The sequence below is a fragment of the Orbicella franksi genome, chromosome 3 (genome assembly GCF_964199315.1).
Source record: "Orbicella franksi chromosome 3, jaOrbFran1.1, whole genome shotgun sequence".
Lineage (NCBI taxonomy): Eukaryota > Metazoa > Cnidaria > Anthozoa > Scleractinia > Merulinidae > Orbicella > Orbicella franksi.
The window spans coordinates 32,808,113-32,835,613 of NC_138147.1; the positions used below are offsets into that span (position 1 = coordinate 32,808,113).

General features: G+C 39.7%; 3 protein-coding genes and 1 long non-coding RNA gene across 4 annotated transcripts; 1 reads left to right on the plus strand and 3 right to left on the minus strand.

The window, feature by feature from the left end:
- Positions 1 to 56: 56 nt before the first annotated feature.
- LOC145482143 (uncharacterized) lies at positions 57 to 1,699 on the minus strand. Its single transcript, XM_081460749.1, has 3 exons — positions 1,157 to 1,699; positions 808 to 1,062; positions 57 to 236 (listed from the first exon to the last, which is right to left on the minus strand). The coding sequence occupies exons 1-3, from the start codon at positions 1,441 to 1,443 to the stop codon at positions 74 to 76; spliced, it is 705 nt and encodes a 234-aa protein (XP_081316875.1). The 5' UTR covers positions 1,444 to 1,699; the 3' UTR covers positions 57 to 73.
- A 1,606-nt stretch (positions 1,700 to 3,305) lies between these two features.
- On the minus strand, positions 3,306 to 5,875 carry LOC145480352 (uncharacterized). Its single transcript, XM_081458642.1, has one exon. It carries the CDS (start codon positions 5,308 to 5,310, stop codon positions 3,571 to 3,573), a length of 1,740 nt encoding a protein of 579 aa, XP_081314768.1. The 5' UTR covers positions 5,311 to 5,875; the 3' UTR covers positions 3,306 to 3,570.
- Positions 5,876 to 7,132: 1,257 nt separating this feature from the next.
- LOC145482144 (uncharacterized) lies at positions 7,133 to 12,002 on the plus strand. Its single transcript, XR_014048724.1, has 4 exons — positions 7,133 to 8,335; positions 10,850 to 10,915; positions 10,998 to 11,063; positions 11,422 to 12,002. It is a non-coding gene; the product is annotated as an uncharacterized LOC145482144 (long non-coding RNA).
- Positions 12,003 to 15,708: 3,706 nt separating this feature from the next.
- Positions 15,709 to 27,369, minus strand: LOC145482145 (cellular tumor antigen p53-like). The gene is made up of 16 exons (XM_081460750.1): positions 26,741 to 27,369; positions 26,599 to 26,636; positions 24,663 to 24,730; positions 23,987 to 24,132; positions 23,643 to 23,691; positions 23,493 to 23,522; positions 23,285 to 23,354; positions 23,082 to 23,189; positions 22,668 to 22,781; positions 20,713 to 20,824; positions 19,960 to 20,093; positions 19,276 to 19,343; positions 18,823 to 18,902; positions 18,596 to 18,653; positions 18,213 to 18,250; positions 15,709 to 17,689 (listed from the first exon to the last, which is right to left on the minus strand). Exons 1-16 carry the CDS (start codon positions 27,034 to 27,036, stop codon positions 17,494 to 17,496), a joined length of 1,605 nt encoding a protein of 534 aa, XP_081316876.1. The 5' UTR covers positions 27,037 to 27,369; the 3' UTR covers positions 15,709 to 17,493.
- Between the last annotated feature and the right edge of the window lie 132 nt (positions 27,370 to 27,501).

Genomic DNA, 27,501 nt, shown 5'->3' on the forward strand with positions numbered 1-27,501 from the left:
AGAGATATAAATATTCCAATTTATTTAACTACATGTATGAAACAATGTTCAATTAATGTCTATGAACTGTCCATCATTCAACATCTTCAGTTTCAAATCCAGCATATGAAGATTTCTCCTCTGGAAATGTTGTTCTTATTGCATGGTATGTGCATGCAGGCAAAGGTATCCTCCTCCCACCCAAGTATCCGTGGACAAGGCGAGTAAATTCTCGATAGGAAATACCACGCAGAAACCTATTATGGAAAAAAAAAAAAAAAAAAAAAAAAATGATATTTAGATGAAAGGGTAGTGTCACAACAGAGAATTCCACATTCTAGCTCATTTTGTATTTTGTTCAATTTATAATAAAAAATACTTGTATCCAGCTCAGTTTTGTTTCTTGGATATAAATATGTATATACAGTAGAAAGAGATATTTTTCTGGATAAAGTGCATGCGTGCATGGACATGCATGGAAAATTTTCTTCTGTCCAATATCTGTCCATAAATTTCATGCAATAAAATTTCTATCTGAGAAAAATCCTAATCAAAGGTTTTCAAATATTTTTGTGGGAAAATGTACTCAATCTGGAAGTAAAATTGATGAGATCAACATAATTATAATGAGGTATATCTTAGTGGAGAATTTTTAACAACTAGCAGTCGACTAAAAAGGTTTTAAAGGAACACAAGCCAACAAACATGCAAAAAGTGCAGTGTGCAAGAATTTGGACAGCATACAAACTTCAATATTTTCACAATCAGAATAGTATGTTAGTCTCAGTGAGTGCAAACAGGCAAAGTAATAAAACAGTTTCTATTTACCTGTTTTCCGTTCCAGTCTGACGATACTTCGTCTTATTTCTTGTCTTGTATTTATCAGCAGCCAACCGCAAACTCCACTTTTGCAGGCAAACTTGGCTGAATCCGGGATGCTGCGTAACACAGTTCGGCTTTGTGCCCACTTCTTCGATTACCATTTCACTAGAGAGACACTTCATGCACTCTTCTATTTCCACGCAGCACTGGAATTCGTTCGGGTTCTGCAGATTCTCCGCACTACATGCACCACATTTGCACCTGTAGAGCAACCAGCGGTTAGTAAACCTTGACTAATCGATGTAAAAAACAACAAACAAAATACAGGAAACACTGCACTCTAGGTCTGACTCACCACGAATTTACGAGTTGTTTCCCATCGTAACGATCCTGGAGCTTTCGCTCGAACTCAACTTGCGTTTCTTGCCTTTTTTTGTATTCTAAAAGCCACTCTTCAGTTGCTATCGGCTCGTCCTCATAGGGTTTGTAGTTGTCTGGGTCTGGCTGGGAAACTTGCTCTTCGCCTAAATTTTCATCGTCTTCGACTTCAATATCGCCAATGTTGACGTGGCCAGGGATAAAATTGTACTCTGAATCATCAGAATCGTAGCTCCTTTCGGAATTAGAGTCGTTGTCTGACATTTTAGAAGAAGAAGAAGACCGGAAAACCGGAGAACACGCGTAACTCGCTATATTTCTTTGTTGTGTTTTGTTGCGTGTTATCGCCAAGATACCGGGTTGACGTCACAACTTACTAGTGCCAGTCCCCCGTATGGCGCGTTTTTTACTCCGAGAACCATGATTTCGATCGGCTTTTAAAAATCGGGATTAACTCCAAATCTTATTTCGCTGCTTTTTTTTGTTTATTTTATATATCTACTTTTGAAAAAGAAAGATATTAGGTAAGGGTGATAGGCACTTTAATCTTTGTAGCACTTTCTTCGGGATATGTATGGTCATGAACGATATAAATGACACGATAATAACACTATTAACAACAGCTTTCTTTCTTAAAAGTCATGATTAAATTTAATTGGTGTTTTCCACGAGTAAAGGGCTCGCAAAGTAGTCACACAAGTCATATAATTTAATAATAAAACTCTATCCCGACCGATGTATCGATTTTGATCACTCCAGTGACCACAGATTGAAAACGTGACAGAAAATTGGCGTTACTTTCGATTCTCACCAAATTTGGACAGTGGGATGATCTCATCATTAGCCAATTACAGGCCATTTTTCAGCTCTTTTCGTCATATCTCCTCCCCCCCCCGGGAGAATTTTGTCAAGTTAGCTAATTTAGTATGCAAGCCACCGTAATGGCGGTCACCGTCGACGAAATGTTTATTTGCTCAAAATTGGGGCAAAATCTTTCGGAGATGGAAGTCAGGACATTTGTAAGGATACAGAAAGTAATTTAGGACCGGTTGCTGGCTTCTAAGGCTGAATTTATCCAGAAGTAAGCTGTATTTTCGTTTTCGTGCCGAAAGCCATGCGATGTATGGGTTATTGACCAAGTGTGAGGTCAAGATGGCTGGATATTGGCCTCGTTCTTTTTTTGCGAGTTTTATGGACCGAGACGGAGTCGAGGTCCATAAACTCGCAAAGAAAGAACGAGGCCAATATCCAGCCATCCTGACCGAACAAGCTTGATCAATAAAGGATTTAATTATACGGCTTTCGGGGAAATTTTTCTTGCGGGACACGGCGGGTAGTCCCGAGCGGGCAAGATAGCTCCATCTTGCCCGCTCGGGTAGCCAATCACAGCGCAGGATTTGATTCATCTTGCTCGCTCGCGGAGCTTGCCATATAATAAGAAATATTATCAGCTTGTTCTGCTGTCTTGGTCTGTTTTTCTCTTGGTCTTTTTTGTAGCCCGCCGAGGCCAGTCTTTCGTCTAAATCAGCTGAAAAAAGTTCGAAAAAGATGTTCCCATTCAAGTTTAAGCTCTCAGGCGATAATTCTGGAGTTTTTTGGCCGAAACGTCGGCTTTGTTATGTTCGTGTTTTTCGGTTGCTATGGACGACCGTTGCTTCCTTTGTTAGGTCAAGTCTGGAGAGTGAGGTCTCAAAAAAATTCTAATTAATTCTGGTTTAGTTCGATTTCGCTGAAATTTTAACACGATAAAGCTGGATTGTTAAGGAATAGATTTACCGTCTGCCGATGTGTGGTAGCTATTAACGCTGAAGTGTTATATCGCTTCGAAGTCAGGGTTTTGAAGAGATTTTTTTTGTAACGTGTGGGTTCGGCGTGATTTTGTAATCGGAGGTTTTTGTTGACCCCGAAGGTAAAAATATCCGGAAAAGGTTATTTCATCGACGATTCAAACGAATATAAATATGTATATGTTCCGAGCTAAATTTCTGGTGAAAAAATATAATTTTTGACGAGCGCTGGGTTTTTCAACAGCTTTTGGCGAGTAAACATCACGGGTTGCGTCACTCAAAATTTGGCTGAGTGGAAGCTTGGGTCTTGTCGCCGACAAATCTACGAAAAAAAACAAAACCACTGGTAAACCATGAACCGTGAGTTTAAACTCAAATTTCCATGATCTCTCAGTCTAAGATTTAATTCGCTTTTCATCAGGACCTACACCAAGATCATGAAGACTTGAAGACACTTGGAAGACTTAGAAAACCAGCTCTGTAAGCCTGACGAAGATATCCAATAAAGTTTACGCTGCTGTGAAACAAAATCTGCTTCACGACATGTAACTCATTTCAAGAAATTGTCATGATATATTGTCGAGAAACCAGATTTCCTTGTGAGCTATTTAGTAAAAAAAAATGATGTATCATAACTAAAAAAGGAAACTCTATAGCTCAGCAAGGACCAGAAAAGAGAAGTCAAAATCAAAATAAAGTCATTTCCTTGCAGCTTCGGGCAATGATTTGATGATGACAAACCCGTCCAGTTTCTTTTGAGCGCCGGTTGTAGGTAATTCTCACCATACCAGTTAGTTAACTCATAATCAGTCTCTTTCACGGTTTTAAACTGTTCATTGTTAATGGTGACAAGAGAAGAACTCTTCATCCATTCGGCAGGAGCTTCATAAAAATCAACATAACCGCGTTCTCTCCAGTCGAGTGACACTGGCAGCATACCCTTCACTGCTTCCTCCAGCTCATCGCTAAACAACGCATTCCCGTCTACATCATCGGGCCCGTCAAAGTAGGCAGTCGTATTTACGTCTATATAAGGCGGCAGAAGCAAGTGGGCCCTCTGCATATCGAAGGATTCTCCCACGTAATACTGATTTCCAAGCAGTTTTTGAAGAGCGGAAAACGTTAAAGTGTTTCGGTAAAAAGACGACTCTGGTAGAGCAATATCAATGTCATATGTCCATGGAATAATGGCCTGACTTCTGACAGCGCCTAACAGAGTTCCATAAACTACACGGTATTCCACACTAAGTGTGTTCAAAGCCCATTTCAAATCTCTCAGCATTTTTCCTAAAACGGCGCTGCAGCAGATGGGTGCTGCTATGCTGGGAAGGTCTCGTGGCCTAACGTATGGTTTTTCCGAGCACAATTTCCAGTTTGCTACGCAAGCTGTCCACTCGATTCTGTTTTCTGTTACAATGCGAAGAATCCTGTGTTTGTTAGCAAAGGATGCGTATTCGAGAACTCTGTTTGATCCTTCCAGAGCTCCTCGATCCGCGCGCTTAATCTCGGGTGTCCACACGCAGTTTGCCAGCTTAGCCATCTTCAATTCGCCCTTTGATCGAAGAAAGAACTCCAACAGGGTCATTCTTCCAAAACCGTCTAGTAATCCTCCTAGTTTATGAAATATATCTTTTCTTATCATGAATGGCCCTTGTAGAATGTTACAACTTTGTATTGCAGTCAGTTCCGAATCCACCGAGCTCCTAGATTCGACTGGTAGGAAATTCTCTTGAACCGGGCCTGTGTCTCTAATGTGAACGCTCCAGTTTTTTGTGATAAATCGACACCAAGACGAATCCACCGATATATGTCCGACGGGTTTTCGTTCTTTGTGTTTCGGTCTATCTCTTTCTGTGCTGTGTGTTAAAGGCTCTTCCAAACAAGTCGCGCCGTGGAATTCCTTCATTGAACCAAGAAAATGGCTCAACTTCAAAATAAATCGTTTATCATTCTGAGAAATGTCAGCGCTCTGTTTCGATGAAAAAGGAAAAATTACCAAGAGGGAAATATTGTCATCCGCCATGTTGAATATTGCGCCGTCGGAATACATCAAAGCGAGCGAATCAGGCATCCATGGCAGAGGTACAGTGTCATTAGTAGTGAACTTGTCATCTTCCGTTTCGACAGTTTTATATTCAGGAATAATGCTACTCGCGTTTTTAATGCGGCTCGCTAAAACGGAGTAGCAAATAAACAATGCTAGAAGTAGTAGCAGCGCTAATTTCTGCTCACGTCTTTGTAAGCAAACGTGGCGATAAAATGTAGACAATTTAGTTCTTACTTGCCCAATAACTCCAGCAACGGATTTCATTACGCTGTAACTTGGACTGGTTTTACAGGACATCACCACAGGGTGAATCGGAGTCTTATTTGACCGTTATTTCACTTAATTGATATTCACCGACCTAGCTCGAAGTAGTTTCTACTGTCGTGTTCCGGTGTCTGTAATCTTGAAAGCACTGTCGGAAACGTCTGGTTAGCATGTTGCGTGACAAATAGGGCGTGGAGATTTCATACTGATGTAAACTGAGCCAGTAGATAAGAATTAACAATTACCAGAAATTCCTGTGTGACCAAACTAAGATCAAGGGAGGGGGGTGGGCTGTAGTAGAGACCATGGGTCACTTTCCAAGGGATGAGGGGGGGGGGGCTATAAAAGAAACCGTTGGTATCTGGATAAGGGTAGGGGGCTATAGGAAGAGACGGTAGTCTCAAGTTATTCTAGTGGGTCCCTTATATGTATAATAGTTTTGACCACTTCCCTTATGAAGATACGTCAAAGACATGCTTTGCCGCTCACGCGTCCAGCCGTCTCTTCTCGGGGAGGAACGTAGACCGGACTCGAGAAAGCGGCGGAAATCGATTCCCGCTTTTAAAGATTCCCCGTTTTAAAGATTCCCACTTTTAAAGATTCCCCGTTTTAAAGATTTCCGCTTTTAAAGATTCCTCATTTTAAAGATTCCCGCTTTTAAAGATTCCTCATTTTAAAGATTCCCGCTTTTAAAGATTCCCGCTTTCAAAGATTCCCCATTTTAAAGATTCACGCTTTTAAAGATTCCCCGTTTTAAAGATTCCCGCTTTTAAAGATTCCCCATTTTAAAGGTTCCCACTTTTAAAGATTCCCCAGTTTAAAGATTCCCGCTTTTAAAGATTCCCCAGTTTAAAGATTCCCCGTTCCCCGTTCCCCGTTCTCCATTCCCATTCCCATTTCCATTCCCGTTCCCCGTTCCCCGATTCCCCGATTCCCCGATTCCCCGATTCCCCGATTCCCCGATTCCCCGTTCCCCGTCCCCGTTCCCCGTTCCCCGTTCCCCGTTCCCCGCTCCCCGTTCCCCGTTCTCCGTTCTCCGTTCCCCGTTCCCCGTTCCCCGTTCCCCGTTCCCCGTTCTCCGTTCTCCGTTCCCCGTTCCCCGTTCCCCGTTCTCCGTTCCCCGTTCCCCGTTCCCCGTTCCCCGTTCCCCGTTCCCCGTTCCCCGTTCCCCGTTCTCCGTTCCCCGTTCTCCGTTCCCCGTTCCCCGTTCCCCGTTCCCCATTCTCCATTCCCCATTCCCCTTCCCCATTCCCCATTCCCCTTCCCCATTCTCCATTCCCCGTTCCCCATTCCCCGTTCCCCGTTCCCCGTTCCCCGTTCCCCGTTCCCCGTTCTCCGTTCTCCGTTCTCCGTTCCCCGTTCCCTGTTCCCCGTTCCCCGACACAGAATGGATCTCTAAAAGACTACAGCAGTCTCTGGCGACGCCGGACGAAGCTAAATATGATCCGTGGCGAACAGCCATAATCTAACAACCGGGCACGGCATCACAATATAGCATGTAAGTAAATCAATATTGATGTTCACCGACTTTGTCCCTCTAGAGCGAATAATTAAAGAGATACATTTCTGCAATAAACACAGATTTCTGCAATAGAAATGAGGCAAGACAAACCACACTACTCGGCACATGGCAAATTACAGAGGTGTTAAACTCTACAAAGCGATAGATAACAACTGAAACTATGCAGAGCTCTAACCTCTAACGGTCCAACGGCTCTACTCTACTCACAGGCGGCCCAAGCTCACGATGCGAGGAGTTATTACTTATTTATTTTTTTAATCTTTATGCGTACGTTCAGCGCGTGAAACGTGACATATTTAAAATTCACCGCCAGTTGTCACAAGTAACGCGAATTGCGGTGTGATGTTTCATTTGTGCACGCGAACTGTTCTTGATCTGGTTGTTGCATCGCAAGTTGGCTTTCGTTCTTGTCAAATTTTCTTCTTGTCAGGACGAAACATTCTTGCCCATTTTCGTCCTCGAAGAGGTCGAAGAGGCGAAAATCTGGTGGAACCCACAGGTTCAGTGTCGAACAAGATCTTTGGCTCTGAGCGACCGTGGGTCGCACTGTAACCAAGAAGAATGGTTGAAGAAACTCGAGGACGCTAGTCCCGCCAATGAAGCTAAAGGACAAAATACAACAAGTGCTAGTCGCACGAAATTGTTGTAGAACGGACGCAATTCCGAAACTTCCACAACGAGAGAGTCAAGCGCAGATGTAGATGTTGACAATGTAGACCTCGAGATTTCCTCTTTTTCATGCTTTTTGGCTTCGCGAGACATGGTTTTCAAAAAATGTCTGGAGAACGAAGGAGCCTAAACTTAAGCAACATAATACCAATGCCGCCGGCGACATCTGTTAAGTAAAAGTGATCACGGCAGTTTAACTTGCAGGAGTACCCGTCGGATCCGCTCCGCAAAATATCCGCTCTGCAGACTAAAGTTGAGCTGGCTGGGAATTTTAGCATTAAACAGAATCTTGCTGAGAATTTAGCTTATTGCGAGCTAGCTAGCTGGAAAATTTTTTTTGGTGTTCAAATAGCTTACATTGTGGTTTTACTAATCAGTTCTGGCTGGAAATTACATTCCGGATGCGATCACTGACTGAAGTGTGTCACTTGACACTCTGTGACTGCTTGACCTTTTGTTTGAAAACATGCTTACAATATAATGTTAGTTGTTTATTAAAGTTTTATTTACCAGCAACCAATAGAAGTCTGTTCTGCTGTCATTTATAGTGTGAAATTAGATCGGTTTCTTTTCCCTTGACGCTCCTTTTTCCCACGTTCAGTTGCATGTTTCACCACCGTTGATCCGGTCGCGGAAAATCATCGTCTGTTCTGCTTTCATGTTCTACCTTGAGACAACTGGTTATCTGGTGATGACGTTTGTTGGTTCGTACAGTCTTTTCACATTTTTGCCTGAGGCCCGGTGAGACTCGGGTAACCTCGTAATAAACGGTCGGTTTCAAGCGTGATCAGATTTTGCCGACCGGTTGTTTGAGGGTTTGGCAGCCAGAGAACTCTGAGGACTCCACTGATAAATTCAAAGGTTCAGGTAAGAACTACTTTGGAGCTGAACTAGCTGAATCAGCCTATATATTTAATATTCAGTGATAATGTTTAAGCAATGTGTGCGGGAAAAGCCGGCGCAGGTTTTCAAACTGTATTCGCCACTGTATTGTATTTCAAACCCAACGGAAAGTGCAGCTTCAGTGAAGACAGTGAAAGCAAGAAAAGGCCTGATATGTCTCAGAACTTGGAAGGGTTTTCGAAATTGTCAGTGCATTCATCCACAGTGATCCTACTTCCAAGTGTAATTTCAATTCTGTAATTTTAACGACCAGTAAAATCCGATCCCGGTGCTGCAGTCGATGATGACCGCTTTTTAACGCGTCGAAGTAGGAATTAGCAAGGAGTGACAGGCCTGCACAACTTCTAACAATGGAAACTTTTGTACCATGTAATATATGACCCCTTTATAGTTTTGCTCTTACGAGTATGTCTTTTAGGGATTTACCTCTTTTATACGATATTAGTGGTGGCTCTTTGAAAATTTGCCGTAGAGAAGGCTGATTTTGTATCAAGTGCCATTTTTCCATTAAAACATTTTTGAGGTTGAGCACTGATGGTTGATATTGTGTTACAAAAGGCAAGAGTTCTTTCCGGCTTTCATGTTTTTGTCTTAGCGCCGATTCCCTTTCTGTGAATTTAACATCTGAAAGGAGTGTTTCGATCAGATTTTTTGGATAACCTCTAGCAAGGAGACGTGATTTGAATTTGTAAATGTTCTCTTCAAATGTTGCTCTTGAAGAGTTAGTTCGTAAGAGTCTTAGAGCTTCGCCAGTCCAACCATCAGTCACATTAGAAACCTACCTGGAAGAGGTTAAACAACAAATCGCGGAGATAAAAATAACCCGACAAAAACCAAACTTGTCACGCAAAGAACGTAAAGCGCTAAATGTTTTACAGCAAAGCAAAGATCTTAATTTCAAAAAAGCGGACAAGGGAAGCACACTTGTAGTCATGGATAAAAATGATAAAATACAAGAGGGCCAAGTCCAAATCAATGACCTAGATAATTACAAGCCTCTTGACAAGCCTATAGTTAAGGAAACACATACGAAGGTGTCACGCTTGATCTCAGAACTACACCGTGGCAACTACATTGATGACATGACTAGAACGTGGTTATCTCAAACACCAAATCCACCGCGGATTCCGGAATTCTATACCCTTACAAAGATCCACAAACCTACTCTAGTAGGAAGACCAATTATCTCAGGCTGCAGTGGGCCTACAGAACGAATATCAGCATTTGTTGACACATTACTTCAGCCTATTTCCATATCACAAGCGTCTTATCTAAAAGACACTACAGATTTTATTAATTTCATTGAAAAGACGAAAGTGAATAAACAAACATTCATTGTATCAATGGACGTAACAAGTCTATATACTAATATACCACAAGAAGAGGGTATAACTACAGTATGCAGAGCATACGAAAACTTTCACAGAAATAACCCTCCTATCCCCACACAATATCTCAAAGAAATGCTAAGCCTGATACTGAAAGAAAATTCTTTCCAATTCAACGGTAAGAATTATCTACAAATCCACGGTACTGCCATGGGTACTAAAATGGCCGTTGCTTTTGCAAATATTTTTATGGCCAATATCGAAACAGAGATTCTTAGCAATAGCGTCGCAAAACCCACAATCTGGAAACGATATATTGACGATATTTTTTCTTTGTGGGATGTCAGCCAACCTGATATAGACAAGTTCATCGAACAAGCAAACTCACATCACCCTACAATCAAATTTACAGCTGAAATTTCAAATACTGAAACTACATTTCTGGATACAGTTGTATACAAAGGCAAACGATTTAGAGATCAATCCATCCTGGATATAAAAACACACTTTAAGCCAACTGAAACCTTTCAATACACTCATTTTTCCTCTAGCCACCCACCGGGTGTCAAAAAGGGATTCGTGAAGGGCGAAGCTCTAAGACTCTTACGAACTAACTCTTCAAGAGCAACATTTGAAGAGAACATTTACAAATTCAAATCACGTCTCCTTGCTAGAGGTTATCCAAAAAAATCTGATCGAAACACTCCTTTCAGATATTAAATTCACAGAAAGGGAATCGGCGCTAAGACAAAAACATGAAAGCCGGAAAGAACGCTTGCCTTTTGTAACACAATATCAACCATCAGTGCCCAACCTCAAAAATGTTTTAATGGAAAAATGGCACTTGATACAAAATCAGCCTTCTCTACGGCAAACTTTCAAAGAGCCACCACTAATATCGTATAAAAGAGGTAAATCCCTAAAAGACATACTCGTAAGAGCAAAACTATAAAGGGGTCATATATTACATGGTACAAAAGTTTCCATTGTTAGAAGTTGTGCAGGCCTGTCACTCCTTGCTAATTCCGGCTTTGAACATCCCTTCAATGGGTATTTATGAAATTTTTACGGTTAACTACCTCTAGGAATGTGAGTGTCTTTGGTTGTTTAGCTTTCAAGTTAAATTAATTTGTAAAAGTTGTGTTGACAGTGCTTTGCAGTCTTGGGTAAGGCATGGATCAGTGACATGGACTGAGATGAATCACCAACATTCAAGGTATGTATTATCAAGATTTTTTTTACTCGTTTTATGATAAAGATTCTAATGTGGTTTATACACTTTTATCTCGCAATTCCAGAGTGGGAAGCTCATAGAAGACAGTTGTCCAAAGAAAAAGAAAAACACGTTTTTCAGTACTTTTGAGGTAAACATGGTGTTACTAATCAGCACTAAACCAGCTCCCTTTGGTTGTTTTAAGGAGCTGGCATAACCCTTTATTTTTCAAAAAAATCATTAGAAATAATTTTAAACTACTAAATCGGGGTAAACATATAAAGTGTGTTGCTGATGTTGAAATTACAATCATTATTGGGCTAGCAATGTAGAAGTAGGGCTGATATGTAGTAGTAAAGGACTTCAATATTATTTTTTGTTCATTTCCCTAACAGCGTTATATAAAAGTAATTTTGCAACAGGCATTTCTTTGGTGAAAGCAAGTTTGATCTGAATGTCTAGAAGGATTAGAGGGATCTTATTTTAAACATAAGTGTGAACCGTTTTAGATGTCAGAACGTAAAGTGCCAAACTGTCACACGTATGCTGAACCTGGAAGGTATCTGAAGTATCGGAAAACAACGTGCTGGGAGACACCTTGTCCGATCCGCTTAAGACATAAATGGTAAGTTGTATTGTTTTTAAGTGATAACATAATCATAGTGTAGATTTTGCTCATAGCGGCAAAAATAACCACATATTGCTAATTTATCTCTAATAATAGTCAACAGACAATAGGCTGTTGAATAAAGGTCCTAAACAATGCGTTTGTTTTTAATCTAGGTCAAAACGCTGGCCAGAACATTTTTTCGCCAATAATTGTCTTGCTGGCATTTACAATGTTACTCTTTACTGCTGGCTTGCTACTTGGCTAATTGCCATTTTTCTAGCTCGGTATTCAAAATTTTCATTATGTCTGGCTGGGAGTTTTATGAAATAAAGTCGATCTTGCTAGCAGTGAAGAGCGGATATTTTTTTCCCAGGAAAGTTAATTATTAATGGTAATTGACGTGGGAGCACAGAATCAGTGCTTGGGAAGTCACATATTAAATTTCCAGTTAAAGTGTCGTTGGGTACTCCTGAACTTGTAGTTTGTCCCTTCTCGGACGACTCCACTGCGACGCGGGTTTCCGCGCCGGAATATTAGTCGTCTGTTTATTTCAAGTTGTCATAACCCATTGTGGTGGTAAACTGACCCATGCCGACATCTGTCAGTGAGGAGGGGATTTTTAACACCTATTCATACAAATCTCATAAAAGGTTTTTCGTGTTTTTCTCGATAAAATAAAACTGCATATAAGGATGAACATTTTTAGTTCGTTTACGCGCGTCTTCCGATGGAATTGGCTGAAAATCAGCAGGTATATTCTAGGATACCTCCTTCGAAAAAGCGTGTCGGGCTTTGTTTAATTTCGCTTCCGTTCCAAAGTTATGGCCTCTTTTGTGGAAGGAAACGTCCGCATTAAAAATATCAAAGTTCAGGAGGGTGTAGAAAAAAACCCAAACCACATCTGGAAAATCACAGACACGATTTTTGAGGGTGATGTGTGAGAAAACATTTCCGATGTAAATCGCGCCGCTCCGATAATTCACGCGCGGAAGCCAACCAGTTCAAGCGAAGCAGTGTTTCTGGGTATTTCTTTTAATATCACTGCGACAATAACTTATAAGAAAATTTCAAAGATATAATTGTATTCTATAACTATTAAGCTTTCAGAAAATGTATAGGTTGATGGGGTTGTCTTTCAAAGCGCCAGCGTAAGAGCGCGATTTCCAAACACTGTCAATCCACCTACCATGATACCTTAAATAATAACTCCTCGCATCGTGAGCTTGGGCTGCCTGTGCTCTACTTTTAGAAAAATCATCCAGATAACACAACATTAAGTGCCCTTCAAAAACAAGTGAAGAACAAAATAAAAGGTTGAGAGGCTGGAATTTATGAGAGAACGGCAAATGTACAAATGTCACGAGCCGTAGGAGTCCGTTTAAGCCTGTCACCCGAATCAAACACATTTTGTTTTTTCTCGCGTCTGACGTCACGTGGCTTAAAGCAACCAATCAACAACCTCGTTCGCCAGGCGAACGGTTGGAAGAGCATAAACAATAGTGTGACTACAGGCGGATTTTTCTCGCCTCGCGCGCGCTCGTGTATCGCGCTAGAGCCCGCTAATCCGCCTGTACTGCAGGCTACGACTGGACCTAATCAACAAATGCAATCAAATACAGCTGTTCCCACGGTTGATATCCCAAAGCCAAGGCGATTCAAAGTCGTGTTCGTAAACATATGAAATAAACAAGGAAAATTCCCTCAGATTCCGCTTAAGGCTACCATCACCAAAATCCAACGCTGAGAGCACAAAATGGCAAAGCTTACGGCGACTGAATGGAAAGAAATATCCAGCGCAAAGGCGACCTCACATAGCCTGATCACATGCTTACATTTATCACATGTCTTATTAGTAACGGTACCAGTTTACTGACCGTGACATGCCCCCGCAAAAATCAAGCGGGGTGGAACTTATAACCGTGCACAGGATAACCAACTCCAGAAAGCCACAGGTTAAAATTAGGTTTGCGTTCTCCGAACGCAAAAATTATCGATAGGTCTTTTTGACTTAGCCCTGTGTTTTCCTCGCTATTTTCTTGAAGCAATACTCAGTTGTATGCTAGAAACAAATCCGATTTCCCACATGAAAAATAACGGGTATTCCATATTACAAAGAGCGGCAACCTCATTCCCAGAGTTTTTCCTTTCCCAGTCTCTAGGAGGAAAGCCCTAGTAGCGAGGTTGAAAGGGCGGCAAAAGAATAATTTTCTGAATTGGCGGATGCTGGTAACATCGACGACTTTGAACCTTCTTCCTCAACCCGGTACAACTACTGCAAAAAAAGTTTGAAAAATTTAGCCTAAGTAAGTGAAATCGGTTTACTTTTTTCAAAGAAAGCAAACAGATGTTTAGAGGATTTTCCGAGATATTCTGAAAATGTTTTGTGATATTTAGACATTTAATGAGAACTTCCGAAAAGATATCAACAGTTTTTCGACATCTTGCGTCTGCTCTTAAATAATCTTGTGTCACTGCCTACTTTTAGATTTATTTATTTATTTACTTATTTATTTATTTATTTATTTATTTATTCATTTGAGAGAGTACACGAATTGATTTCTCTCCTGCTTTAACAGGTTCCACAGACCCTCAGTATTACGTGGGAGAATCCTTTCGTATGCAGAGGGCCCACCTGCTTCTGCCACTTTATATAGAAATAAACACAACTGCGTACTTTGACGGGCCCGATGATGTTAACGGGAATGCGTTTTTTAGCGATGAGCTGGAGGAAGCAGTGGAGGGTATGCTGCTAGTGTCACGCAATTGGAGGAAACGCTGTTATGTTGATTTTTATGAAGCTCCTGTCGAATGGATGAAGAATTCCTCTCTTGTCACCATTAACAATGAACAGTTTAAAACCATGAAAGAGATTGATTACGAGTTAACTAACTGGTATGGCGAGAACTACCTGCAGCCAGCGGTCAAAGGAAACTGGTCAGGTTTAACGGATCAGGGGCAGATGTAGGATTTTTCTTAGGGGGAGGGGGTACGCAACCCCTGCACCCTCCCCCTAGATTCGCCCCTGCGGATCATTACCAAACTGAATGAAAACTCTAAGCACTAATTAACTCGGGATTCTGTGAGGTGATAACTGACGAGGCTGAAGGCCATACCAACTATCACCTCATAGAAATCGAGTGCAAACGATCTAACTGTCTTAGTTATAGAATTCTAAATGTATTTCTTAAAAATAACAATTTCCAATTATTCTTCTACATTTTAAGTCATATATCAAACACGAAATACGGTGTTTAACCACATTTCCAAACACCGAGAAGAGAGTTGAAAATATTTTTGACGAACTTTGAGGTGTTTGGAAATGTGGTCAAACTCTGTTTTTCGTGTTTGATATATCTTCTCAATCGAAACTAAAACTAAGGAAAAAGTGGTGAATTGAAATCGTAATAATCTCTGCTAATTAAGATCAGATATCCAAACACCGTCACGGTCATGATTTCCTTTGTTTAAACTCGATAAATTATTAATGAGTTTGAGAAGTGATATAATATTTTAAATCTTCCTCCAAAACTTCGGAGAAGCGTGAAAATGTTGATCACCTAAAGCCACTGAAAACTAATTAATAATTAGGTTATGAGCTCGAGATTTGTATCGCCTCATAGAAATCGAGAACGAATAATCTAATTGTTTTAGTAGAATTCTAACTGAAATTTCCTTGAAATAACGATTGCAATTATGGCTGGTCTTCACGCATTAGAGAATTCGCGCAGACTGAATTAATTGTCAATTGACAATTTGACATTTGCAGTTGCGTACGCGTGCTTATCAGTTTCTTTCAAAAATTTATAGCTTTTTATTTCAAGAAACCGTAAATGCCCTCCTTTTAGTCTTCTCAGGAATTTGATTATCCATTTGTTTGTAAATGTTCTTTCAAAACTTTGCAGAAACGAGGAAACGTTGCAATTTTTGTTGACCACATTAAGCCACTGCTCACTATTGGCTGATAGTGTGCAATGGCTCAGCCAATCAGATTGCAGCATTTGCATTAGTATACTAGTAGAATTCTACTAATAGCTGATAGTGTGCAATAGTGTACTAGTGTATTAGTGTACTAGTAAAATTCTACTAATGGCTAGCTGATAGTATACGTGTAGCTCAACCAATCAGATTGCAGCATTTGCATTAGAAAACTAGTAGAATTCTACTAATAGCCGATAGTGAACGATGGCGCAACCAATCAGATTGCAGCATTTGCATTAGTTTGCAAGTGGCTGCTGCAGTGAAAATATGCTCGGATATTTGTCCGTGGAGATCTGTTCCGAAAAGCGAAGGTTGAGGAAAACTGCAAGCCCTGAGGAACAAATAACGTCTAGGGACATTAGAGTACGTTGAATCGTCATCATGGTACCATCAGTTGCCTAGCAACTTTGAGGCAAAAATTGCGTACTCAGTCAGTTTCGGAGATCGGAAGTTGCGCTCATCTGACACCTGTTTTCTTCAATGGTTACACTTATAGGTGAGAGCTACTGTACTAACGGGTGCGTTTTCAAATGGTTAAGAGGACGATCAATTATTTTCTGTTCTTTTTATACCTTATATTTTTCATCTCGCGTAGGTTTAACGGTCAAACTTATCTTTTACCGAATGCTTAGGTCTGCAGAGGTCAAAGTCACGACGTATCGCAGACTCCCCCAGCAACTTAAAGAACCTTTCCTTATATTGACTATGAAACAAACAAGAGCAACACATAAAAAAAATATGTAGTATAATTATATTCAAAGCGGATTACAATGATAACACGGTGTACTATGGAAGCGTACAAGAAATCCCTGTTTATAATAACAACAGCTAGATAATCAGAGCGGTTTCAATTGAGTGTCATGAAACCAAAACCGAACCAATCACTTAACAATTAGACTACTCAGCCAATCTCGAACCGTAGTAAAACCAAAACCAAAGTAATTGCCTGATTACTTTTGACACTCAATTGAAAACCGCTCTAAAAGACAAAATTAGATTGATGTGTACACGCAAACAAGCGACAAAAAAACAGCAACAAAAATCAATAAAGACTCATGGTAGGAGTCGAGGCATAACTAAATCTTTTAGTCCCCAACTTGAGATCTTTAAAATTCCCATTTATAATTACTAATGGCTATTCACTGATTATTTTAACATTAACTCTGAGAATATCTTGCTACATCAAAGGTATTATCACCGCCGATTGCAGGACGTTTTGGTTTTCTTCAGACTTCGTTTTTACGAGGCTAGATATCGTGACTGGCTAAATGAATGGCACAGTTTGTGCATCTTGAAAAGTTTAGCCTAAATTTTTAAAGTTCGTCGTTTGTAATCCATATTAATCTTCTCCGTCCTTGACCATTCTTGTTCCATTCTGGTTTATTATTATCTCTTAGGTGTTCTTCTATCTTATTAAACTACTGTTTTCAGGTTTCCTTCAATTTAAAGGTAACAAATTAAAGGCAATTTTGTACGAGGCCAAAATAATTCACGGAGCTCCTTCAAAGGGCCCCAGTCAGCCACACCTTTGTTTTTGTTTTCATGCGAGAGTTTTGCTATTATATTTTATTCGGGGCATGTCGAAACGAAGGAAATCACGGTGAAACTACTTAAGATAATTAAACATACTTTCAGGAACACAGCTTACAGTAAAGCAATAAGATTTCGCTTCACTAATTTCGATGTCATCGAAAATGGCGGAGGCGAACTGAACTAGGGTCCTTGAAAGGCTGGATTGTAAAAGCTCGTTAATCTCTTGGGAACCTGCCTCCTTTCAGCTGCTGTTAGAAAAGTCGTATTCTGTTTGGCTAAGATAAGGTCATCTATTTTATCGATCCATGACAGATACAAAAATAATTCGTAAAAATCTTACGTTTGTTAATGTTTTACGCATGAAAGAACAGCGAGTAGGTTACCCTCTTTGCTTTGGATTGTTTCCAAAGATTTCAGTCTACAGTTAAAAATCTCTATCTCGCATCGAATTATAGATTTGTCAGTCTTTCTTAAATATAACAAAAGACGTTTTACGCCTGTATGTAAAGCACTGTTGGGGGTACTGTGGGGGCTGATGTGGTTGGCTCGCTTGGTCTTGTGGGACAGCTGGGTACCAGTTTTCCGTGTGAGATGGAACTAAGAAAGACTCCTGGTTGACGATGATCGGTGGCGGAGGTGACTCGGACACTGAAGGCCTGCAAGAAGTAATATGAAGCCACTGATTAAGTTCTGAACATTTCCTAACCAGCCTTTCACCAGTGAGTTTAATGAATTTCTAGTGTGAGGGTCTTGGCCATAACAATAGATTCCCAGTTCTGTGAAATATGAAACAGTTATAGTTCCAAGAGTGGAAGCTGGCATTGCTTTGAAGGTAAAGAACTCGCCATATTTGTGGTAGTTATTCCTTCCAAAAGGAGCGAAAGGGCAAATCCAGTGATGGTACTTTATGAGACCTGTTCAATAATTTGTCAGTTTAATGTTTCTAACCGATCTTTAAATTAACTAGACCTTATAATAGACGATAACCTCATCTTCAGACACTCCCAAGTGGTCGCTTGCTCAGTAAGTAGCCAGACGAGCGGATAAACAGAAGAAAACAGTGTTGTTGTTGTTTCTTTTTTTCATGCTGTTTACCGTTTCAGCTTCAATCGTCTAAACTATTTTTATTCTAATACTTTGCTTAAATAAAATTTATTTAATTACTCGGTTTAAACTTACTTGACTAAAGTCGAATCAGGTTCGGAGTTTTCTTGATCCTGATAAAAGAAAAACCGTCAATAATTCACTCAGTGTTACTAAAGAAGCAATTCGCGCGAATTCTCCTTTTTCGGTAGAAAAACCTCTGGGACGATCGAAATTAAAGAGAAACTAAACGCTGAGAATTAGGAATTGGAGTTATGAAGTTCGGCCTAGATCCAGACCCTGGACAGAATTAGACATTGTCCTTTGTAAAAAATGAAACGAAAATTTTGATTTTTTTTTTCTAACACTGTGGCGTTCAGGGCTTTTTATTTCCTAGCAAGCAATTAACTGCCACTAGACCAAACAAATTTTAGCTGCTCAAGAATTTTATTTCTTCTTCAAATTGGTAATGCACGCACCTCTGGAGTGTATTCTGTAAAGTCTGGCATCTCCAGGTCCTGGGGCTCCATCGTAGTACTGTGGGGAAACAATTTACAAAAAAAGCATTAGTTTTACTTGTTTTCTGCCCTCTACACTGATCAGAGCAAGAGTAACGAAGACTGAATTATCAATGGCCAGTTTCTAAGATCTAAAAAATTACAGAAGAAAGCGAAATAGAAGAAAACGAATAAAGTGTAAGCCTTACAACTTATTCTCCATGTTTGCGAACAATTCCAGTGCGATGGCAATCCTTTTCATCATAAGGTAATTATTGAATCCACAGATCTGTGAGCGAAAATAATGATTATTAAAAACAGTCACTTTGTAAGCGATGACTAAATTGCATATCCTCTTACGAAGTAGGCAATTAGAGAATAATTGGGGTTCTTATTTGAGTGCAATTTTGTCAAGTGGCAGTAAGTTGGGAATGCTAAATGTTTTCTGTCTTTCTGTAAGGCTTTTTATGTTTCCATCGGACTGACAAAAATATAACTGAAGCAACTGAAAATAATGAAAGTTGAGTCACCCTTTTTCCAGTTCTCCTAAGAATTATATCTGGGCAAAACGTCTTTCAGGGAAAATTAATTCTTAGTTTCCATGAAAAGAGGCCATTATGGTGAATGAGTATAAAATTTTCAAATTTAGCAGGGCCCTCTACCTTGAGGTTGTACACGGTGCTATCTTCTTTAGACATCTTTGGACCAAGACACTGTAGATCATTTACACCTGGCACGAAACAACAAAAGAGACTTTGTTCATCTGAATAAAACCCACTAACTTCGGAATGTGAGTGTCTGAATGGCGCGCTGTAATCTCAGAAGTTAGAAACGCGCCGCAAAAATGATAAAATTGGAAATTTAGAGCTTACTTTTTCAAGCCTGGCGTTACATGTAATTCCTTTAAATTTATTGTTAAACTATTAAGGTAGCTTGAAAATTGATGTACAAAATTGTTTCTTAAAATATACATCAGTTCGTGTTGTTCAGTTGCAGTTAATTGCGCTGACAAAGCCAGGGTAAATCCCTGCAAGACTTAAATAACCTTGCAGTTTTAACTGTTCTTTAATGAGTAATTACAATTAGCATTGTCAGAGGGCATGGATGGGTTGAAACTGATTGTTGCGTTGTTTTGCCAAAGTTGCTACTGCCAGTTGGGAAATGGCGGGTTTTTAACTGACGACTGAGTTTTAAAAGTTGTCAAATTTACTAATTTTAAATGATAGTTTCCATTGATCAAAGAATGCTTTCGAGCTTCCTGAAATGATACTAGAAATATTGTTCGATGTCTTAGTTAAATGTTTTAAAATTGTGAGCATTCATCTAGCGACGGTCTACCAACTTACTTGCTTTGGATTTACCGCGCGGTTTTTTGCCTGGCCCGCGGTTAATCGCCTCGATTTCCTGTTTAGAGTCTCGTCCTGGGCATGCGCAGACTCTGACATTGACGTAACATCTCCCCAGGACCACATTGCCTGACCTTCAAATGAGAACAGAATGATCCATGTTACATACTACAATTTATTTTGATATAAACTGTTTCACAAAAATAATACTGTAACTTCTGTGAAAGTTGTCCAAACGCATCTCATATTTACATCTTTTAAGCCCCGGCCAAACGATCGCAACATTTGAACACAACATATTGCAACATTGTTGGGCGCGTTTGGACACCCTGTTGCGACATGTTGGGTGTTGTTGCCTCAAGTTTGAAAGTGGTCAAATTTGAACCAACAACACTCAACGTGTCGCAATACGTCATCACAGGGTGCCAAACGCGCGCAACATGTTTCGCCCAACAATGTTGCGATATGCTGCGTTGAGCTTTTATCTGAAGGCTGATTCCCGACCGATTTTAATGAAGTTTCCCAGTTCCCTTGCCAATCATTAACCAAGTTATTCTTGGAGGGGGAGTAACGTCAAAGTAGTCACGTGTCGTTTAACTCACGCGTGCGATTGCTGGCTTTTTGGTTGGTCGAGAAGTTTAGAAAGCCAATGACAATATGACAGATATTGCAATGCAGTGATATTTATTACAATGGATGGCATTTCGGAAAAAAGGAAAATTTGCTATAAATAATATTATATTAGAAACTTACAGATCTTCCAGGGTAAAAATGATCTGAATTGGTCTCCTGTTCAAGCCGCCACAGGAGTTATTACAGATAAAGTAGAACAGTTCATGGACTCCAAGCTCGTCAGCGTCTTCAGCTGAACACAATTAAGGGTAATTAGAAATAGTAATCAGTTAGAAATGGCAAATACTTCTTCTTTCATATACACCAATTTCAAGACAAATTGAGATTTACATCTCATTAGGAAAACACTCCTTGCAATAAGAAAGAAAAGTTAACGATGCCCGTTGTAAAACAATAAAAATGCAAGCAAGATATAAATTCCCAACCATATTTATTCGTTGTAATAATGGGCAAAAAGTTAATGGTAATGTTTTGAGAAATAGGTGTTGGGTCATTCGAAATGTAATACTGGAATATTTTAGGTGTTTAAAAAAATGTTCCCCTTTCTTATCGTTGTTGATGTGTACGCAGGTGCTACGTTTCCTAGGAACTAGTTCTTCAGTGAAATATGTGTAAATTACTTGACCGTTGTTAAACTGGAAATGGTGCCATGTAATCTAACTATTTTGGAAATGTAGTGTCTACTTCAATAATTTGTAGCCGATTCTTGGTAGGATGCCTTGGTACATTCATGTTCTGCGAGCACCGTTGCTGCACTGCATGTTTTCGGTTTAGCTGCGTTGTCCAGCAACACGTTTGTTTACTCGCGGGTGTCGATCGAGAAAATGAAGTAAAAATTGAAATCTAGATTTTGCATGCGCTCTTTTTGGAATTAGTCGCGTTAGACTCCTTAACTTATTTTCAGTCTCCCGTCCAATTTTTCAGTCAAACCTTGCCCTTTTTACTGACCTTTTCAAGGAGTTTGATAACGGTGTTTAAATTAATTTATTCCTAATTTACACTTCTACCCAAATAAAGAAAAGATTCCTAACAATAGCAGCGGCACCTCATTAAAGGATGTTTGTACCAAGAGCACGTCCAGTTAATGAGATGGATAGTTTTAACTGGAAATCCCTCCCACGAAGCTGGGAGTTTGCAAACCTATTTCTTGTAACACTTATGTTGTATGAAATATTTAACAACAACTTTTATCTTTTAACTTAGTGTTATCCTAAACTTTTAATCGGTAAGAACGAAGATTGTAACTTTTATATTGCTCACGTTACCTTATTTAGGTCAACCACTTAAGGATAGTCGGTTAAAATCAAGGTAGAAAACGTTTTAGTCAACCTCGATAACCTCGAAGGAAAATATGCTAAGTAGCTTGGTGCGCAGTCGCAATAGAACCTTATTCGAACTGCGCATGGCATTACGTTAGCCTAATTGACAGATTGACATTGATTTGATGGATGACGTGGTTGTCCCTTTAAAAGGAACGTGACGAGTTAGCTCCTAGTAGTTGTAGTAATTGCCGTAACCAGTCAAGAGCAACAAGTAAGAGAACGTTGTGAGTATTGTACCCAAGACATCAAAAGTGGAAATAAAAAGAGAAGCAACCAAACAAAGAGTGTTGGAGTGATCAGCTAATTTCCCCAAAGGTCACTTTAACACCGTCTAATTCCTACCAATATGTCTGTTTTTTTGTTTGTTTCAGTCTACGAAATGAAAGGGAAACGCGGTGGTTACTCCTAAAAGGCTTGCATTCAACTCTGAACAGTGAGAATGGAAATGGTGGGAAGTGTTTCCGCGCTTGGCAACAGATTCACGTTTTCCCGCGCATAGCACCAGCTGCACGTCAGTTCCCGCGCTAAGCGACAGGCATACGTTTTCCCGCGCTTGATGAACTTGTCTAATACCTACTACAATTTTGCTTCTAGTTGTGACTGACTTTCCTTTTAACATTTGCTTTTGTTTTGATCAGCTATTATTGGTAAATGTCATTTTGGTTTGACAACAGTCATTTGAAGATGGTAATTAAAATTCCATGAACATGAAGACTTCACGACTGTATGAGCAAATTATGTTACGAGGCTCACCTGAAGCTGGTCCGCGGAGTGGTATCCTTACAGAGTGCCTTGTGGTTTGAGGACATTCCTCATACTCAGCCTCTTGGTTGTCACAACGGAGGAAGTGACCTGTAGCAGGAGAGCCTGGAAACGAATACCGGCGAGCGAAAAATTACAACTCATTCTCAAAATTATTTTCCCAGTTCAGTTTGTATGACATTCATCTCGTTTTTCTCCCATATTAACCACGTTTACACTCTAATAATAAAATTTCTTTTTTGATCTAAGACGCCAATTTGGTTCTTTATATCTATTTCGCCGAATCGATTTTTCGGCAGCTGTTTTTCATTTGCACGGGCACATTCTCCAGTCCCTTCCCCACTCTGCTAGAAGGTTAACAAGATCTACCCCTCCCTCCACAGGCCAGGTTTCGTTTGTCCTCACCAGTATGTTCAGCGGTGTGATTTCGACAGCAGCGAACCACATCTTTAGCATGCTCAGGTTGTCTGAATACCGGCATGGCGCGTATGAACGCTCCAGAAGGAGGGGGACCTGGGTACCAAATAACACCAATCAACATAATTAACAGATTAGGAATTTTAATCAATGAAAGTACATTTATGAGGCTTTTATGGAAATGGCCTCACCTGTAGTCAAAAATCTGACAGGACATGGCGTCTTTGATTTGATGTACAGTTTCTTCTGGTGTACTGAGTACTATGAAAAAAGACTTCGTGTAAGTATGAACCATCTGTAACAGTCTATCGTATTGATTTTTATTCAGGCTCAACTGACAAACCACAATGGTGAAGCTATGAGACATGAGTTAGGAGCTAAGAGGTTAATAGTACTTACAATCCAGTCTGGATTGGCAACTTTCTTGGGCTGCAAACAAAGTACGACGCCATTAGTATGTTATTATTGACGATTGCAGACGAGAAAATACATTAATTAAAATGCACACGATAGCAGGTCTAAAATGTATTTCTGATACAACGAAATTACCTGTGTTTCCAGAACCATCCTGAAATTGTAATCTCCGCGAAACTCGTTCCTAAATAAATAGACCAGTACAGCAAAACACGTTATCTAAATTTTCTCAGCAGATAATATTACGGGAGCGATGGAAGCAGCCACCTTTGCTTTTTAACAGAGAAACGTACCAAAGGAAAAAAAACAAACACACAAAAAAAGAAGCAAGGTAACATTGCATAGAGGAAAGACACAATGGGGCATAAAAGAAAGAGGCAACTCGAAAATAATCACTTATTTTCGAAAATCTTAACGATTTTGTCCGGAGAGACTCTGGGGTCGAGATTGGATCAGAGTGAAACATTGACATTGCTCACGTGCTTGGTGACGTCACATGCGGAGGCGATAAATTCATAAGCGCGTGAGGAGGAAACCTGGGGCTGACTGGTGTAAGAGGATCAACGAATTCTGGGAAGTCTTCGCCTGCCTCGTCCGTGGGAACATTGACCATCAAATTTTCGGGCTGAAAAGAGAACAATTGAGTTTATTATGCCATTTATGGTTCGAGTCTTATCCATCCTTTTATAGTAGATCCATAAACATTCGTTTTTGCTCTTTGCTGTTCTGTTTTGATCAAATGAACTGCAGAATTAAAACTTTTTAAGATATCTTGATTCACTGATAGTTTTTTTTTTTTTTTTTCGTTTTTGTTGTTTTTAAAGACTGCGATATGTTAATTATTAGAATCGCTCTGCTGTGGTTCAATATTGACGAATTTCGAGGTGATTTGAAATCAAGTTAATTGTGTTTTGTTTGTATTACAGGGAATAGTAAACCGCACAGTCTAATTTGAAACCGGTGAAAGAAAATTCAGAAAATGCCTTCAAGCTTTAAACCTTAAATTATTTTTTATTTGCCGCTGGGTTTATTTTCGGGAACTTATTGGCCAAATTATAAGGTTTATCTCACTAACAGAGGCCTAGACATGCTCCAAACTTTGTTCTTAATCAAACTGAGATTTCTAGAAATCATAACGAAAAAAAATTCAGTTACCGGATCTGGAGAGTACTGTGCGAGCTCTTCTTGTTGCTGTTGTGGCCGCGAGTCTGGATCCAATGTTTCTATGTAAACATGTAAGTATAATTGTATATTAAATATCCACAGCAAAAGTAACTCGATATAATCTTTTTAAGCTAGAGAATTTACTTATTTTATGCGGTCGTTTTCAAAGAAATTCGCAACAGAAAAAAGGACGGCTTGCAATTATATTTACAGCACTTTATCTGAAAGCATAGAAATGGTTTACGTGGCGCGAGGGCAAGCAGACGCACATTGTAGCTGAATTTCTCGTAGATACTGCCGCAAGCAGAAGAAGGAAGAGATTTGACGTCAAAGTGGATGCCTCTACATGGTCCGCACTCACTCTTTAAATTCATAGATACTATATATTAATTGCAGCAGTTAAGTTTTGCGAATTTTGCGTTTGTTTGTCAAAACGCGAAAATCGATTGCCACAAAAATTTCTACTCGAGAATTTCCCGCTTTGCTGAAAAGAAAAGAATGCCATATCTTACGGCATGAAACGGATGTAATTTCCATTTTTGTGCTACATTAAATAAAATAAAAATAGAAAAGCAAAAACTGAAGAAGAAACGGTCTTAGCACTGTGATTATGTACTCGTCTTCAGTCTTCATTTCCATCAATTTTCTCCCCTTTCTATGGCTGTAAAAATTTTATCAGTAGCATGAACGCGCTGAAATCCTTTCTTTTTAGAATGTTCACTGCCTCTCTGTTTTTCAGCGCACGTGAAAGAGTAAGCGAGCGAGGCGAGCGCGAAGTTTTCTCGCGATTCTATCCACGTGATCAACGATCGAATGAAAATACGAGAAAGTAGAGGGCTGTAAACAGTCGAGTTGTTTTTGTTGAAACGAACTCTGTGTAAAATCAAAAAATACACCATTTACAAAATCGCAAAATGCACCTTTCACGACTCTCCTTTCTAAATGGAATATCACTCTTATAGCGCCCAGCTCGAGTTAAACTTTTTGATATTTAGTATTGACCAATATGATATTTCTCCCAACGATATCAATCAAGAGAAAATGAGATCATGAGATCAGATCACGGTCTCTTGTATCAATGTAAGGTCAAGAAGACAGGTGAAGAGAATGTCTAAATTAATCAACTGCGGGAAAGTATTATCAAGTTGATGAATTATCAGTTTCTCATTACCAACGCCGTTTGAAATGGGTCATTCGGTAGAGAGAATTTACATTTCAAGCATGCGCTTTTTTCATCCCCGCCTATATTATGTCTACCAACCACCTGTCAAAATCAATCCTTTATGATCGGACAAAGAACGATTGCGAAGGATCGAAATTATACTGATTCGTTCTGTCTCGATGACCTTGAAAGCGTCAGTCTGCTATTGTATTATTGTTTCAAGAAATGCCTACGCTCTAATACATTCGAATGGACTGATTCATTCGTCGTCAAATATGAATAAATATCACCAGTTACGGCTTCCTTTTAAAACTTACTTCCCTGTTTACGTAAATACCTCTTCACTTGAGTTCTATCAAGTGTACCGAAATAGAATGTCATATAGCTCGAGGAACAAAAAACAAAGAACTTACATTAACAAAATCCCTGAAAGCTTGCGTTTAATTTGAATGAAAATTTATGCAAACAATTAAAGATTCAAGAACGTGTCCTATTAAAAACTTCCAAACTGCGCAAACTGCGTTTAAAACAAGTGTTTTGAAGCTACCTTTGCTCGTGGATTTTTCCGCTTCAGTAGAAACCTAAGCGCGGTGTATGAAGTCAAATCTTGATCACTTAATTTGCACGATTTTTGATTTATTGTGAAGGGTAGCTTTGGGATTCTATAAACACTTTGTGCTGACATTACCCTGAAAACCAAACAAAAGGAATTGACCGACGAATTAAGTGAGTTACGATACTTTTAACACTGAGAAAATTTCTTACCTGTACCCTCGATTTTCAAGCTAGGACCATCGAACTCCCTGAGTGAAAAAAAAGACGAACATTAACATTAGGAGTGCCATAACAAGTGTCTAGGAGCAAAATGTGAGCAAGCTTTAATTAATAGAACTTGCCAAACACTTACACAGGAAAATTGCAAGGACTTGGAATAAAGTCAGACAAGATGTATTGTTCGGGATAGTGCCAAGGAAATGTCTTCATTTCGGCGTCGATTTTCTCAGCAAAATACGCTTCGCCCATGTTTGTACTTGACGAGCTCATCTGTGCATTCTTTGGGATTTTGCAGTGGTCCCAGTTTTCATTCAAGCACCGAGAACTTCCGGGTCGCTGGAGCCAATGATACAATTGTTCTGTTATCATTTCCGGTCGCCGAAATGTCCATGGAAAAGAGGTTTCATTGAAACCCTTTTTGTGTTGCATTGTAATTATCTTCTGACATGTGCCATTCAAACTACGAACACGAAAATCACAAAATATCGCTGGCGGCAAAAAAGGTTTTTTGAACTTTGTCTGTGTTTATTTCTTTTGTCGTTCCGCGGATGATACTACTCAGATCAATAAAGTTTATCACATGCAGGTGTCTTCTCTTCTAAAACCGACATTTTAATAGGCTTTTAATTGAGTAAGATCAATAGCGTACAGGAGGAACCCCTCAGCCATTTTGTTCTTCGAAAATGTTCCACTTCGCGAGTAAAATGCATTTTCGAGCTTGTTTTGGTGAACAATAGAATTGTTACAATGCCGTTTTCAGAAGAGCAAGACATGTTTGATTTAGCTGAGACAAAAAGGAAGTGACACTTCTATAGATTCATCAAGGAAAAAACGACACTTACAGCAAACCTATAAAGTTTTCATTGAAAAAAGTGTGAATAGCTGACCTAAAAT